The sequence below is a fragment of the Gadus morhua genome, chromosome 2, assembly GCF_902167405.1.
Source record: "Gadus morhua chromosome 2, gadMor3.0, whole genome shotgun sequence".
In the NCBI taxonomy this organism is placed as follows: domain Eukaryota; kingdom Metazoa; phylum Chordata; class Actinopteri; order Gadiformes; family Gadidae; genus Gadus; species Gadus morhua.
The window spans coordinates 26,322,116-26,339,739 of NC_044049.1; the positions used below are offsets into that span (position 1 = coordinate 26,322,116).

Sequence of the window (17,624 nt, forward strand, 5' to 3'; positions counted from 1 at the left end):
TTTCTTGAATTCAGAAACAAGAACAGAAACTACCTTCTGTGCTTTAACTGTACTGAGCTGTGGTAGAGCTCTGAATAGAAATGGTTTCAGTTAGTCTAGTGTTCGCTGTGCCTTTTGACTTCTGTCCCGCTTGGATGTTGTTATTTAATAGGATTAAAATGGATTATAAAAATGTACAAGTCATGACATCTCGAAGGGCTAGTTTAGTCGAGTAAAGTCAATAGTAAGTCGCCATGATACTCTACAGGCAAAAGTATTAAGGCCACAATAATGACTACCCTCCACTCCGGCTATGTGCAGTATCAAGTCCTGTGTTATTACTCAGAGAACATCTTTGGCAACATCAAACAAGAAAACAATCCCACATAAATATATATTGTCGCTTGTCGGTTGCATAAGTCAAGTGCTGCGTCCATGTGAACAGTTTACTACTGGCACCCTTGAACTCATTCGAGAACGAAAGGGGGAGTGAGGGAACAGGTTGGTTGTTGTGGTTAGCTTGTTCAGGGATATTTAACATTTTTGCAATTTACCAATGCTTTTATGCAGCCTAGATACAAATAATGTACTAGTCATGTGATTTGGCACTTTATTATATATGTTGTTAAACAAAGGAACAAACAGCAGCACATTTGAATGCAAAAGTAGCAGGCCAGTTTATGATGACGGGTGTTTTCAGTCAGCATAGTTTTGCAACACTGTTCTTGAGTGAGGTTGTAAAACCATAAAACATAATCACACCATCTGATAGTGTGATGTGAAATTAAGAACGTTGTTCTTTACGCAGGCTTACTTTTCCCACAACATGTCGACCTTATATGGTCTCTGTCCCTTCTCAGGGGATCCTTGGATACGTTTAAACAATTTAACAGAATTCGAGACAGTAAGAATACTACAGAATATATTTTGTATTGGGCAATAGGCCTACATCTGCAAATTGCAATACACAGAATCTGCCGTACGCAATACGGCAGATTCATGGGAAAACACCGTCAGTGAGGTTTTACAAAGAGGATTACCAATGTATAAAAAATTAGTTGCTGTATTTGTTTACTTTTATAAAATATATCTAAGGATTAGGCTAGTTGGAAGAATATTCCAAGATATAAATAAAAAAATAACCTCATGATGGGTAAATGAGTGCCCGTTCATTTTATACGGCCCCCCATTTCCTGCTCAGCTCGTGACTCGGCTGGCACTGAAGTCGTGTGCGCGTGTTTGTGTGGGCGTCCACCCAGCCTATAAATACAGAGACTGCTCGCAGAAGTCTTCACGCAGAAGGGAAAAGATCTTGCTTCAACAGTGTTTGAACGGAACTTCTTCTTTCATCCTTGCTTTGGCATCATTTCGGTTAACTTTACTCGACATCCTTAACTTATTTGTTACCTCATATCTATATAGAAACAGATACTTATTTTTCTACTTTTTATCAAGAAAACTACCGAACGCCAGCAAAAATGCCTTCTCAGATTCGTCAGAACTACCACCAAGACTGTGAGGCCGCCGTCAATCGGATGATCAACATGGAGATGTATGCCTCCTACACATACCAGTCTATGGTAAGAAAAGCTAAAGTAATTTCGTACAATGTACTTGCTGCCTCAGCTTTTTTTGACCTGGAATTGTTGAGTCATGGTCAAGGACCTGCGCCAACACTTGGTCAAAAGTGCTCCGTCATGTCTGCTCCTTTGGAGTTGTTGAACGTTTACCCGATCAACGTTGTTTTGGACGACTCAACATGTGGCTTTATGAAATCCCAGCCAAATTATTACCTTGCCCTTAAATAACCTCAATGGTAGTTATTACGCTGAGTAATCGTGCGTCGTGCACCCTCAACTCTGTTCACTAATTTCTTTCTCTTCACGTTCCCAGGCTTTCTATTTCAGCCGTGACGACGTAGCGCTGCCTGGCTTTGCCCACTTCTTCAAGGAGAACAGCCTCGAGGAGCGGGAGCACGCCGAGAAGCTCATGGCCTTCCAGAACAACCGAGGAGGGCGGATCTTCCTGCAGGACGTGAAGGTGAGAAGGGCCTGAATCTCCTTGTAGCGCGGAGGAAATGCTCCTTTTGACTGAGCCACAAGTGGTTATGGCAGTTATGTCCCACACGTTGGATAATAGAAGTGTCCTACATGTTTAGGTAGATTTGGCGTTTATATTTGTAACTTATTTGAACGACCGCCTGTTTGGCCCCACAGAAACCTGAGCGTGATGAGTGGGGCACCGGACTCGAGGCTTTGGAGGCTGCCCTGCAGCTGGAGAAGACCGTGAACCAGGCCCTGCTGGACCTGCACAAGATCTCTTCTGAACACGGAGACCCCCATGTGAGTAAAGAAGCGTCCACAATCTCTTCCCACACAGAAAGCCCCTATCTTTATTTAGCCACTAAAGCTTAACTTCTTGATTGCGTATTTGTTCTGCAGCTTCCTAACTGACTGTCCACCTTCCTGTTTTCAGATGAACGACTTCCTGGAGACCCACTACCTGAACGAACAGGTGGAGGCCATCAAGAAGCTGGGCGACTACATCAGCAACCTGCGTCGCATGAGCACCCCTACGAACGGGATGGCCGAGTACCTGTTTGACAAGCACACCCTTAAGGGGTCCAGCTAGATGCCCGAAGGCGTCAGTCTAGTGATGGGACTCACGGGCGTGCAGTTCTGTCTTAATCCACATCATGTGTTGATCTCTTGTTACTGCTTTGAATAAAGACGGCAAGGTTATCGTCACTGAACGGAAAAATGATTGTTTCATAAGTGTGAGGGTTCCCATTTGAGCTCGGAGATCTCCTTCCTCGATGCGTATTTGATCTGAGTCTGAATAAAGTACTTTGAGCTGGAGTTCGGTGTCCTTGGTTTATTTTGACCATCCTCATGGTACTATACTGTAGGAAAGCTAGCTTATGACTGACATTGGTTTTGCATTTTTGCTATGACAAAATTACCTAAACAATTCTGAGGGAAGACGGCCATCAAAATGAGAGGCCTAATGATGGCCTAGGGGTGTAAGTGCATAGCTTACTGAGCCAGAACTTTAGATAGAGGGGCTGTGTTCTTCACGGAACCGAACCACGATACACGGTATCTATACCCGACAAGCTGGCTGTCGCCTTGCATGGTTGACTCCGCTGTCGGTGTGTGAATGTGTGCGTGAATGGTGAATGTGAGGCAATATTGTAAAGCGCTTTGAGTGGCCAATGGTTAGAAAAGCGCTATATAAATGCAGTCCATTATTGTGAATCAGGTTTTAACTGCTTATGGAGGGGGCAGCATCTGATTAGATAGGGATGGCAAATAGTTCAAAAACTCTGAATTGAGTGGGTAAAGTTGTATAACTGTATACAAAACTGTTCTGGCTATGTCCCCTACAATTTGAAGCTTATCAGTCACCCCAATACTCTAACCTGGACTCGATACACACTCCCCAAATAACTACCGACCCTCACTGCTGCAGAAACACTCATTCAAGCATCTAACCTCCAGGCTCGACTACTGCAACAGTCCTCTGTGGTACCATTAACGTCCTTAATACAATTCTCAGCTTGGTACCTCTCAGACACACACACACACACACCCAAACAAAGGTATCTTGCAACTGATTTAACGTGGGACCAAGGACACTCCTTGTGGAAATCCTTTCTCAGGGGAAGTAATGTCTGTATTCTGATTTTCTGTTATTTTCCTTTTGAAAAAACGCTTACATAGTTTCTCCATTTTCGAAGTCAACATTAACATGAACGTTTTAGGCTTCTGCTACTGCTGCCTCTCTTCAACTACGTTATTTTATTCTAATTGGCATTTACACCACCAGTGAGGATAAGAACAACAGTTAGGAAAGATTTACTTATGCCTTCTAGTACTAAATTATCCATTATAACAATAGGCTCTTATAATAAAAAGTATTATTGCTTCATTACTATTCGATTTATTTTTTCATTGGTCTTGCTCCCTGAGAAGCTTAGGGCTCCCCCACGTGGTCAGACGCCTTGGCTAAGCCGTCCTGACAGCCGGCCGACGCGGTGCGTGCTCAGCTCCACCAGTGGTCTCTGCGGGTTTACCTGGACTATCTTAACGGGAGAATAAAAAGAACCGAACAGAGTAGAAGGTCCAATTAAGGTAAGCGTGTTTAGTTTTAATTCCAATATATTATGATCAGGTCAGATTTTCTTATTTTTAAATGTTTTTTAAGCGCCTAATGGACCGATCGCCTCGCTAATTGATAGTAATTTGCGTATAAAATAAAAATGATAATTCACTCAGAATGGAGGGGAAAGGGGAGGAAAATTTAAATAAATAAAATACTTCAGTTTTCCTACATTTAACTGAATTTTTTACAGAATGCTGTTTCCCTGTGATTTGATTTGATCCTCTCTGAGGATGGTAGGCCTATCCTTCATTATTAGATTGCTCTAATTGAGATGCTACCTCCTTGATCCTAATTTACGTTGCTGATCATATGATGATGGTGGTCATTTCATGAAAATATGGCCCACGCATAAAAGTAGCCTACATAGCTGCTACGTAGGCCTAAGCCTATAAATTCGACCCTGCTTGGGCTACATTACTATCAAAGTCTTAAACTAATTGTGACAATAACAATATACTCAGGCAACTTTTGATGAAAGTTAGGTCAAGTATGATTTGATATAGCCTTCATGTAGTGAGGTGCAATTACAGAACAGAACGCCAGTGTCTGCTCATACAGTTTATAACAGCATGGTTAAGCTTTTGGCTCTCCCACAATCCTACAACCGGCTGTGCGCCTCCAATCCGTCTCACCCAGCTAAACGGGCTGAGGAGAGCGATCTACTTGATCAACTACCGTCACACAAACAAAAATGCAATTTAATATTTTCCGTATATTTTTTCATATTATAAATCATTTGTCAATATTTATATTGATTCGCTAATTTGGCAACCTAAAGCATGTCTTAAAATTAGCAACTTCGAATTGTTGACGTAGGCCTATAATTTTTTACAAGTCGGAGATATTTCATTTTCTGTTGTATTTGCCCTAAAAGTACAGACAGAAGTCCCGTGTCTATTGCCAGAACGCGACACTCTAAAGTAAAGGCATTGCACCTCAAACGCTGTTTAACAGAACAGGTAGCCTACTTCATGTAGTTATGTTCCCCCTGTGAACGTGCCCGTTTCCTATAGTCCCGCCCGGGCCCCTCTCCGGACACGGGGGTGAGAGGATAACCTGAAAGGGGCCCCAGACATCCCATAACACAGCCAATAAAATAGACCATCCATGCCCTGAAACACATCTCTAAAAAATAACGTGAGCTTCACTGCGTTGTCACACGGGACTTAATCTCTTGTTGGCTATAAGCAGCTCCTCTGTCTCCTCTAAGTCCACTTCCTTATCTCTGAAGACGCTCCCGGCCGAGCGTTCTAACAGGGCCTTTCTGACCGCCTGGTGTTTACATTGGGAAGCAGAACTCTGATTCAAATCAGATCCGTATGTCAGTTCATTAAACGGAGGCATGCACCTTGCATACACATTAGGATAGAGATGGTGGTGGAGGGTGTGTGTGTGTGTGTGTGTGTGTGTGTGTGTGTGTGTGTTGGGGGGGGGGGACTCAGTATGTTTTACTTTATTACTTCAGTGTGTCTTGTCAATGCATGCATGTTTTTGTACTTGTGCTAGCACACGCAATGTTTATAAGTTGTGTGTGGTTGGAGTATAGATTCAGTATAAGGTGTGTGTCTGATGATCATTACTGTCAATAGCTAACTGTAACTCACAGCACAGGGAAAGCGTTTCAGGTCTGCAGGATTGTATTGTATTGTGCAGAGTGACAAAGTAATGCTAGCCAGCCATGCCTTAGGGGTTTGCGGTACAACATGACTTTGAGTCGACACATCTTGATATTATTGGATATAACGTCAAGCTTAAGCTTTCAGAAAAACAGGGCGGAAGGAAGTGATGTTGACTAGGTTTCTATATTTCTGCTATCATTTGGCACTCTTTGGTGTTCAATTTCTAACCCAGAAAATGATCTGCCATAATGGGTAAGGGATGGCTAGTTTAAAGGTCTACATATATTAATGAAGCATTCAAAATAAGCTTTATGATGTACATTTTTTCATCATTTGTCATTTATCATTGTAGTTGTTCATTGTAGTCATTGTAGTGTCAGAAGTTTGCTTACTACTTAACTACTAACTAATAGTATGAGATAATATTACCTTCTTTTATTTTAATCAATTCATTATGTGGAAGGCGAAATATATTTTGATGAAGATGTCCCTATTTACAGTGCGTTCGAATAAATACAGACGTCAAAAATAGACATGCTGTCATTCCTATTGTGATATTGATGAGGATAACCATTGTTTATATTCTGCATCCCCATTACAAACAGGTAGAATGTTCTGTCTATCGCCGTTTGGAGGGTCAAACCTCCATCAACCTGCCCAAGATACTGGGAGAGATATAGGCGGCATTATTAAACACCAGTATATATAACACCAAAAATGTGTATTTAAACTGCAATGCATAACTGAAGGGTTTTGTTATATTACTCTATTATAATTAAGTTTTAATTCGGTAATCATACTCTCTGGAAAAAATAGAATACCAAAGAGGACACAGGATGAAACAGTGTGCTTGACTCCTTGCCAGAGGATTCTGGGTTCAATCCTCAATTTTAGCACCATAGTTGTACAATTATATATATATATTTAGAGAGACGCACGTTGCCAAGGTCATACGTGCCGTCGTTTTTCATTATCCGTTGACCATATGCTAGCAGCAGCAGAGTGTGTGTGTGTGTGTGTGTGTGTGTGTGTGTGTGTGTGTGTGTGTGTGTGTGTGTGTGTTTAATCAGGACAGTCACCCCTCCTAGGACAGTCTCCTGTGTGGCTCTACTCCTCTGTCTCGCTGCAGACATAAGCTGCCCATACAACACGAGGGAACGGTCATCATCATGACATACAGAGAGAGAGAGAGAGAGAGAGAGAGAGAGAGAGAGAGAGAGAGAGAGAGAGAGAGAGAGAGAGAGAGAGAGAGAGAGAGAGAGAGAGAGAGAGAGAGAGAGAGAGAGAGAGAGAGAGAGAGAGAGAGCGATGAATGTCCTTTATACCACCAGGGGATTGACATTAACAAATAGATAGATCAATTAAAACCTGAAGGAAAGGATAATTTTGATTCTATTTTGCCCGATAGTGTGATTAATTATTGATTGTTATTACCAGACTCAATACCATTTATATCCTGTGGTGTGATATAGCGGCCTTTATAGCAATGTCTACGGTTTGTTAGAGCGGTTTTTGCTGAGCTGAAACAGTTGTGTTTCACGTGCACTATTTAATGAAGATAAGCATTATGCAGTCTGCGTTCTGCATTCTCTTTCCTCCCACGTGTCTGAGCCAACAGAAGCTTGAGACAACTGGTCAGGGGGTGTGCCCTTCAATAGGTCTGTGTGTCTGTCAGTTGCTCCGTCTGACCCAGAGAGACCCACTTGGCGAGGACTGACATGTAACAGAAGCTGGGATCTGACCGCCCTAATCCCACACCACTTACACAAAGGTTAATATAGTGAGGCCAGCCTCATTACACAAAGGATAACTATGATATCACATCATAGAGTGTGTGGGACATGATCCATGTTTAGATAAGAGGGCAATCGACGAGGGCGCCCTGTGTGTGTGTGTGTGTGTGTGTGTGTGTGTGTGTGTGTGTGTGTGTGTGTGTGTGTGTGTGTGTGTGTGTGTGTGTGTGTGTGTGTGCGCGTGCGTGCGTGCGTGTGAGTGGGGGGAGGGGGCTAAATGGAGAGCCCTTTTCTAATTGGTTGAAGCAAGGGATTTCGGGTGGGAGGATTACGTTTGCCAAGTGATCTTGTTATGGAGAGAAATGGACAGCCTTGGGTTGGCAAGGCTATGTGTGCACGTGCGTGCGTGCGTGTGTGTGTGTGCGCGTGTGTGTGTGTCTGTGTGTTTGTGTATGTGTGAGAAAAAGAGTGTGAATCAGAGAAAAACCTTGAGGGTTATTCTACTGTATTTTGTACATATTTCATGCACGTTGAAACTACCTGACTTTTATATTGAAAAATGTTTATCCAAAAGGATTTTAGGTTTGTAACCTCATATGGGTATCAGCATGAGGGAGAGAGGCATTAATCCATTAAGTCTCTCTCTAAGTAAAGGTCACAGTATGCAGCCAAACACACACACACACACACACACACACACACACACACACACACACACACACACACACACACACACACACACACACACACACACACACACACACACACACACACACACTGAAATGTGAACAGAATGCTATTAAGACCTTGTTTTGATTTTAAAGTAAAATATCTAGTTTGGGAAATCAATCAAATGAAATACATTGATCTGATTGATTTCTCAGAAATGTTGCCTGCCTTCACTGGACTTCTTCTTGGGAAGTTCCTTGAAAACATTTTACACTTTCACACACAGCCCCTTTCACTTCAAAATACAAGGAGACCCTACTAAATTACAAATTACAAAACAGTTACACTATCAAAACACTATTGAGCAATGGAGAAATTGACTTTTGTGTTGCGGATTCAAAAGGATAAAGGAGAGGAATACTTGAAAAAATGGGATCACTACAAACAAAAAGACTTCTGTTCCATTCGTTCAATGTGAGTGTGGGGGTGACACGGTGTTTGGCCAGCAGGGGGGGCTGCAGAGTCACGTTTGGGGCACTACGGATCTGCCGGGTGGATTGGGTCTGATTGCGGGCTCCTGCTCGCTATCAGACCCAATCCACCCGGCAGACCGTACGTCCCCCCAGCAGCGTAACATCATGGTGATAGCAGGCCCCGGGGCACATCATTTTTCTGTGCCCGCACCCCCGCCCTAAACAAAAGCGCGCGCACACACACACACACGCTTGGACACACACGCACAGCCACTCGAGAGAAATGCTATTGTCACCATGTAGGCTAACTGTACAGGTGACTGTAAAGTTAGCCTACACTCAGCGTTAGCCTGCCTTACCGACCCGCCTCCGAGCTATTTCATTCACAAAAACAGCTGGCCCGCGCCTCTTTTTTTCTTCCTCCATGGACCCCTGAAGGCGTCTGGGCAGCTGCACCGGATGTACTGTTGATATTTACACCACTGCGTCCCCCCACAGTGAGGATATATGTGTATATGTATTGTGTAATGTACCTATACTTTTCATGTTTGTACCTTCTTATATATGTATGTATTTTCAAATCCCAGCCCTCTTTTGTTTGCTTGTTTCTTGTTTTATGATCATATATAACACAGAAAATAAAGTAAAAAAAAAAGGGGAAAAAAACCAGCAAACAAGTGCAGACATCTTCTTCACTTCTTCCCCTCTTGTTCTCAGCGCTGCGATGCGATTGGTCAGAGTGGAGGGGGGCCGGTTCCAGAGGGCGGCGGAGGAGAGCGAGCGAGAGCGGGAGCGGGAACGCGACCGTGAGCGCGAGCGGGGGGGTGAGCGTGAGCGGGGGGGTGAGCGTGAACGCGAGCCCCCGTCACACCACTCCAACCACCAGTACGCCAGCATCAAGAGCAAGTTCTTCAATGAGCTAACACACCTTCCGAGTAAGCACGCACACACACACATACACACACACACATGCGCTTGCACACACACGCACACATGCATGCACACAAGCAAGAATGCACGCACACACATACAGACACTCACACACTCACACACACACACACACACACACACACACACACGTGGGTCCTCACATACACCCACATATACCTGCAGACACCCACACACACACACACACACACACACACACACACACACACACACACACACACACACACACACACACACACACACACACACACACGGGTCCTCAAATACACCCACATATACCTGCAGACACCCACACACACACACACACCCACACCCACACACACACACACACACACTCAAACACAGACTTTTAACTGAAAGTAGTGACACACACATGGAAGTTGTGTGTCACTACTTGAACACACGCGTGGAAGTTTCCGTGTGTGCTCACCTGTCGTGCTGTCATCTCAGCCCACTCCTGATGGCTGTAGTCATTTGTCAGCCCTTTGTTTAGTCATGTTTTCACGGCATCATCACGTCTTTAAACTCCTCCATTGCTCTCCACACATCTCCTCTATCCCTCGGGCTGCTCTTCAAGACCATAAGATCAAATGTGAGTTTCTGCGTGTGTCCGAACGCCTGAGGACCCCCACCAGTAGAATATGATCTTAGATCTAGATCTAGAATGCACTTGCCCTGCTGTTTAGAAACCCTTGATTTGACCAATAGACTAGCATACGTTGAACAATAATCAAACCTCCGTTGGACCTCGAGACGTTTTAAGACTTCATTGCCCATTTTGAACACCTTGACGTAAGAAACAAATACATAGGATATCGCTTTTCATCACAGAACTATTTAAATGATTTATTATGACGATGATAATTATGACCTATTTCTAAAACAGGAGATAGCCCTCAACACCCCTGACCTGACTACCGCTTTTTGAAGTTCTTTCACCGGTTCATCATGTTACCATAATCACTAGTTAGAGGTCTGCTAGTTAGTAAGATAATAAGCAGGACCCCTCTCTCTTCAGTGCCCATGTGGGCCATTGGCGCCATCGTGGTGGTGGTGCTGGCCCTGGTGGCGTGCATGGGCTTCTGCATCTACAGGAAGTGCATCAACAAGGGCAAGAAACCCAAGAAGGTCCGCGAGAGGAAGGGAGGCCGAGGCCGCAAGAAGAAGGACAAGGACGGCGAGGACGGAGAGGGCAAGGTGACGGAGATGGAGCCAGGAGCCGGCTTATGATGTTCACGTTGACGACGCGGTGGAAGATGAATGCTAACTGGCACTTCTGTTTGAGGGCATTTTATTGTGACATGTAACGATGTTTATGAAATTGTTTCCTATGACCTCCTTACTTTCGGAAATATTTGAAGAAATTCTTGCTGCATTTATTAGGTGAAAAAATAAAAAATAAAAAATATGAAATTAGGCGAGCAGTTAGCTGTATCATATTTAGTATGTTGATGTCTAACTCTTTGTTTCTGCAGGAGGGAGAGGAAGGCAAGGAGGAGGAAGAGAAAGAGGCCCTTGGCAAGCTGGAGTTCAGCTTGGATTACAACTTCACCGACAACCAGGTCAGAAACACCACCCAGAGGGAACTCAATGACAGGGAATCCATGTTGTCTTGTAGAGTAAGCCTTAACCAATACCAAATGTTGGGAGCAGCACCTTATCTGTAGTAGGCAGATAAGGTGCTAAATTGTTGTGCACACACACTCTCACACACACACACACACACACACACACACACACACACACACACACACACACACACACACACACACACACACACACACACACACACACACACACACACACAAACACACACACACACACACACACACACACAAAACAGGTGGATGAGCACTCACCAGCACAACTAATAATACAAAAAAAAACGACCTACTACCAATCCTCTTGTTTCCTCTTCCATGCGAACCCTTCCACGAACACGTCATGCTGAAACCACCCGGTGCGACCCTCAGCACTGACCGTTGATGGTTGAACGTCTCTCTTCCTGCAGCTCGTCGTTGGCATCCTCCAGGCCCAGGATCTACCAGCCATGGACATGGGAGGCACCTCGGACCCCTACGTCAAGGTCTTCATGCTCCCGGACAAGAAGAAGAAGTTTGAGACAAAGATTCAGCGCAAGAACCTCTGCCCTGTGTTCAACGAAACCTTCACCTTTAAGGTGGGCCTGACGTTGGGGAAAGGAGAGCCTGCTGTTATAAGTTGAGAAGAGAGTTCTGGTCACATGGTAGTGCTATGGATTGATCCTGGTCCAAATCATGAATGAATGCATGAGGCCCTTTTTTGTTTTGGAGGAAAATAATCTATTCCTCAAAAAAAAGATGACCTCATGCACCCATCATACATCGTACACCCGATGTACGATGTATGATGGGTTTATATTGCCCTCTATTGGTCAAACGCATGTTATGCATTAGTAACTGTTTTTGTCTGTTTTGAGTTACCAAATTACGTCTATCAATGATCTGGCTACACGCCCAAAATCCTATTGTAGCTGGTGGTGATAGAAGGAGTCTGAACAGCGATATAATCATCTATGGCATATGACAATCATTTCTCAACTGTGTCCGTATGAGTGCGCCAGACGGCCTTCAAGGTTGACTGAACTCCAATTTGGATTTACATAACCATCCACATACACCCAGGTTGGGGTCCAGTCAAATGTGTTATCAAAAGGAGATACATCGAAACATTCCTCATCCATCGGCGGGCTAGCTTAGCGCAATGCTTTCCACTAACGGGATATCTGTAACCGTATCGCTCATCGCAATCGGCACTTCAACACCTGCACTCGCCAATCAATAACTATTTCTGTGAATTTCTTATCCTTTCCTTCGGGTTTTAATTGATCTATCTATTTGTTAATGTCAATCCTCTAGTGGTATAAAGGACATTCATCTCTCTCTCTCTCTCTCTCTCTCTCTCTCTCTCTCTCTCTCTCTCTCTCTCTCTCTCTCTCTCTCTCTCTCTCTCTCTCTCTCTCTCTCTCTCTCTCTCTCTCTCTCTCTCTCTCTCTCTCTCTCTCTCTCTCTCTCTCTCTCTCTCTCTCTCTCTCTCTCTCTCTCTCTCTCTCTCTCTCTCTCTCTCTCTCTCTCTCTCTCTCTCTCTCCAGATCCCCTACAGCGATCTCGGAGGCCAGACCCTGGTGATGCAGGTGTTTGACTTCGACCGCTTCGGGAAGCACGACCGTATCGGTGAGATAAAGATCCCCATGAACAGCGTGGACATGGCACAGCCCCTCAACGAGTGGCGGGACCTGGTGGGCGGCGAGAAGGAGGTGGTAAGTGGCGCCCCCTGGTTCCATGCGGGCTTCTGGGTTAGACTCAAATACAGAGCGAGAGAAGACGAGGCCAATGCCGGTAGTATGGAAGAAATTAACGATTATATTCTACGGCAAACCATGATTATTACGAGGCCTATATATCTAATAGTAGAAAGCATCTAAAACGGCTCTGGATTCTGATTCAAGGCTTGGCACGGCTTTGTTGTTGCCCGTTTCACGATAAAGTCTTTCTGTCATACTTGCTCCGGGACCCCTTCGATTTCTTCATAGCAAGAGAAGTTGGGTGACATCTGCATCTCCCTGCGCTACGTCCCCACCGCCGGAAAGTTCACCATCAACATCATGGAGGCCAAGAACCTGAAGAAGATGGACGTTGGAGGACTGTCAGGTGATTGATTATGAAGGGGCTGTGCACACGCACACACACACACACACACACACACACACACACACACACACACACACACACACACACACACACACACACACACACACACACACACACACACACACGTTCACAGTCTCGTGTAAGTTATGACACTTCCATAATCAAAATGAAAATAAAAAGTTGACCTAGGAGGAAATACGGACCTCTTAGCCTGCACATGTAACCTGCGTTGTGTTTGGCCTGCTTGGCCTGGCCTTGACTGGTTCACTCTCAGCATTGTGGATGAAGCCGTTTTATTGCCTGCACAAGGGGTTATTACTAGATACACAAATACACAGAGCGCTTGAGCATGAGTCTCGTCCGTCTGCAGCAGATATCTTCTTTCCTGCTGCAGGATACCCATAATGCAACACTGTATAAAGATATCGTAGAATAAGAGTCCTGACCTAATGACAGGATTTAACATTAAGTACAAGCACATTTCATGTATTCTGTTACACACACACACACACACACACACACACACACACACACCCACACACACACACACACACACACACACACACACACACACACACACACACACACACACACACACACAGTAACACACACTCAAACACAGACTTCGAAGTGAAAGTTTCTCTGTGTTTTTTTTTCCCTGTCCTCCTGCATTCCTTCCTCCGGCTCCATCCACACCCCTCTCTCCGTCTGCTTCGTCCCCCAGACCCCTTCGTCAAGGTGGTGCTGCAGCATCAGGGCAAGCGTCTGAAGAAGAAGAAGACGTCGGTCAAGCAGAACACCCTCAACCCCTACTTCAACGAGAGCTTCAGCTTCGAGATCCCCTTCTCCCAGATCCAGGCATGTAGACGCCCTCTGCGTTAATAACCGTGTATATAGGGGACCCTGCACTCTACACTCAGCCACTGTATATGTATTTGATGGCAATATAGTGGTGCACCTGAAGTCAAATGTTGGGATCTACTGTGCTAGGAGTTCCTGGGAGATAGTATCCTAGGGTATTCTAGGAATATATATAGTCCATAGTGTATTCTCGGGGATTAACCTATGAACGCTCTAGGACATCTTGTGAAATCAGCTGATCTCAGCATGCATGCATGTTGAGCGAAAAGCGAAGAAAGTGTGGAAAAAATGCCCATCCCCGAATTAATCACAAATCCTGTCCTTGCCCTCAGTTTGCCTGAATAGTGTTTGCTTCCTTATTGGTCGGCCCTAACAGTGTGTGCTTCCTTATTGGCCCGCCTAAACAGTGTTTGCTTCCTTATTGGTCGGCCCTAACAGTGTGTGCTTCCTTATTGGCCCGCCTAAACAGTGTGTGCTTCCTTATTGGTCGGCCTTTACAGTGTGTGCTTCCTTATTGGCCCGCCTAAACAGTGTGTGCTTCCTTATTGGTCGGCCTTTACAGTGTGTGCTTCCTTATTGGCCCGCCTAAACAGTGTGTGCTCCCTTATTGGTCGGCCCTAACAGTGTGTGCTTCCTTATTGGTCGGCCTTTACAGTGTGTGCTTCCTTATTGGCCCTCCTAAACAGTGTGTGCTCCCTTATTGGTCGGCCCTAACAGTGTGTGCTTCCTTATTGGCCCGCCCAAACAGTGTGTGCTTCCTTATTGGTCGGCCCTAACAGTGTGTGCCTCCTTATTGGTCTTCCTTAACAGAAAGTCCAGGTGCTGATCACAGTCTACGACTACGACAAGTTGGGCAGCAACGACGCCATCGGCAAGTGCTGGATCGGCTTCGGGTCCTCTGGCATCGGGCTCCGCCATTGGTCAGAAATGTTGGCCAATCCCAGGCGTCCGTGTGCCCAGTGGCACACGCTGTCTCCGGAGGAGGAAGTGGACGCCCTCCTGAAAAACCCAATCCGCTAAACACACACACACATTTTTTACAATGTTACAGTAAGCTTCCGACAGTTATGATCATTACAATACACACACACACACTCTCACACACACACACACACACACACCTGAATCTATACTCCGATTACAGACATATGCAGTTTATAAGCATTAAGTACAAAAACACACATGCATGACAAGAAATACTGAAGTAATAAAGTGAAACAAATTGAGTACCACACACAGACACACACACACACACATATACACACACGCAAAATCTATGTACAAACACTGTCTGAAATGTTTGCAATAGCCCACAGGGAAACACCTTTGAATCTTGCCGCACAAATGAATAAAGTTAGATATTTGTTCCTTTCTACATTGACTAGATATTTTGTTTTTTGTCTTTATGGACTGTACTCAAGTCACCTAGTTGGTGGAAGGAGATTTGGATTCAGGTTTCCAGTATCCAAACCACTGATCAACTCTCTATTCGTCCTTTAGCTTTGTGTATTTCATTTTCTTTGCTATTTTTTGTTTCCAGAAGCAAGAACAAAAACTCACCTGTCTCGGCTATTCTTGGCTTAATGTTTTCCTTTGAAAGGTTCTTAGTTTATTCTCACTAAATACCCATTGATCTCTGATGTTTTTGTTTGTTTGTTTTTGTGTGAATGAGCCAACAGTGTCTGAACACAAGTGTTTGTATGTGTTTCTGTTACTAGTATTTAAAAAGCTGTGGGCTATGTGATGTAATTCTTGATGCAATGTGAATGTAAACAGATAGTATATGTATGTGAATAAAAACAACTCAAAAACAGCTGGTTGAGTGGATCAATAGACGAACTGCCGCCCAAACAGAACTTGGCAAGACAGAAGCACCGCAATGGAAGCAAAGGAGATCAGTCATGATGATAGCACTCGGTGAAAAATCGATCGCGGTCTACCATTAGACCGCCGACAGATCCCAGGTCGACCGCGAGGGATGAAGAAAAAAAATAAATAAATAAAAAATAATAATGTTTTAGTTCCCAGCAGTGGCGGACGTAGAACCGCCACTGCTGGGAACGATGTGTGTCAGTTTGCAATGTTGACACTAGACTGGTAGATCTCGGGAGGTTGGCTACTTGAAAAGTAGATCTTGGGTCAAAAAGGTTGGGCACCCCTATTGTAGGCTATTACAGCGTATATATCAAACTCCGTCTATACATCTTAAACTGGCTCAAGTGTATAGAGATGACTTACCTCTTTGACATAAGATGTCGCCATTTGCAATGTTACTATTTCCTCTGGAAAGCTTTGCGGTTGGGTGTGACGGATGTTTGAGTTCTCTGTCTTCTCTTGCTCTTCCATCCAGAGTAACGGTCTGTCCACCTAGTGTGGCTTTGACACCAGCCATTTTCTGCTCCATAATTATTATCATCTTTGCTCTCTTCCTCATTTAACAACAATCAATAGAACATTTGTGTTTGTTTAAATTCTCTAAATGAAGCATGATATTCGACCATGTTCTCTTTTATTTCATCTTCCCTCATTAATTCCTTAATTGCGTTCGTGGCTCCCAATTGGCTTTTGTCCTTCCCACGTGACAAGGAACTACGCACGTCCCCGGCTGTCGTCATGGTTCCCCCATGACACAGGATACCGGATTGTTACTGGTTTCGGCCCTGATCGTTTAAAAACACTCTTGACATACCCAGGGGCGTAACCAGGATTTTATTACTGTGGCGGTGGGGGGGGGGGGGGGGGGGGGGGTTCTGATCCAAAACACTTTTGCATTTGTGCTCCTCTATGTGAGTGTACACCATGTTGAGGTGGGTGGGGTGGTTTGGGGGATAGGTTGCACTAAAAAATACGAATACAAATGGCAATAGTCTAGTGCTTGTTACGGACCCTCTTTATTTGTTTCGGCTGCATATGCGCTCTAGAACCACCTGCTGGTACTATTATGTTCTGTGGCTTATTTTCTAGCTTTCACCTGCTTCCAGCTGCCAATTGGCAATAATTTCAGCAGACCCGACCCTGGAAGCAGCCTCTCTCTCTCAACATGATGATTTGCGGTTGAGCTTAAGCCTTGCCACCTCTTCCATTTTCTGTCACCTGCATGAGACCATAATTGTTCGGCCTTTGGCCGTTTGAGTCACATACGACTTTATGCGGGAACCTGAATTAAACCCCCATTCTTCAGTAATTCTCATGTCTATTATTGGAGAAATTAACCATTACTTTTATATTAACTATGAGTATTATCAGGCCTATATATCAGGTATAAACATTAATAGTGGAAAGCAGCAAAACCACCTCTGGATTCAGAGAAGGGCCTCACAAAGCGCCAGAGAGTCTGCAGCCAAGGTGTCCTGACATCTGCCCATTGTTTAGATGAACTGCAGAAGATGACCGCATACTCAAAGGAATGGATGGCCGACAGTCCTTACCATATCAGGCAATTCTGAGCATGTGCCGAAGGCGGTCATACCTTATGCAAAACAGTTCAGT

At 44.5% G+C, this 17,624-nt stretch overlaps 2 protein-coding genes across 5 annotated transcripts; both read left to right on the plus strand.

The window, feature by feature from the left end:
• The first annotated feature begins 1,188 nt into the window (after positions 1-1,188).
• On the plus strand, positions 1,189-2,837 carry LOC115558075 (ferritin, middle subunit). The gene is made up of 4 exons (XM_030376041.1): positions 1,189-1,559; positions 1,873-2,019; positions 2,196-2,321; positions 2,455-2,837. The coding sequence occupies exons 1-4, from the start codon at positions 1,458-1,460 to the stop codon at positions 2,608-2,610; spliced, it is 531 nt and encodes a 176-aa protein (XP_030231901.1). The 5' UTR covers positions 1,189-1,457; the 3' UTR covers positions 2,611-2,837.
• Positions 2,838-3,970: 1,133 nt separating this feature from the next.
• Positions 3,971-15,949, plus strand: syt5a (synaptotagmin Va). Of its 4 annotated transcripts, none has more exons than XM_030376044.1 (11): positions 3,972-4,112; positions 7,438-7,533; positions 9,355-9,572; positions 10,163-10,177; positions 10,604-10,782; positions 11,061-11,147; positions 11,597-11,764; positions 12,716-12,883; positions 13,157-13,274; positions 13,999-14,132; positions 14,946-15,949. In XM_030376044.1, the coding sequence occupies exons 3-11, from the start codon at positions 9,362-9,364 to the stop codon at positions 15,153-15,155; spliced, it is 1,290 nt and encodes a 429-aa protein (XP_030231904.1). In that variant the 5' UTR covers positions 3,972-4,112; positions 7,438-7,533; positions 9,355-9,361; the 3' UTR covers positions 15,156-15,949. The 4 variants fall into 4 exon arrangements, with proteins under 4 accessions (XP_030231906.1, XP_030231904.1, XP_030231905.1 ...); XM_030376045.1 differs by lacking the exon at positions 7,438-7,533 and adding an exon at positions 9,076-9,134; XM_030376043.1 differs by lacking the exon at positions 7,438-7,533 and having other exon boundaries at positions 3,973-4,112.
• Positions 15,950-17,624: the final 1,675 nt, after the last annotated feature.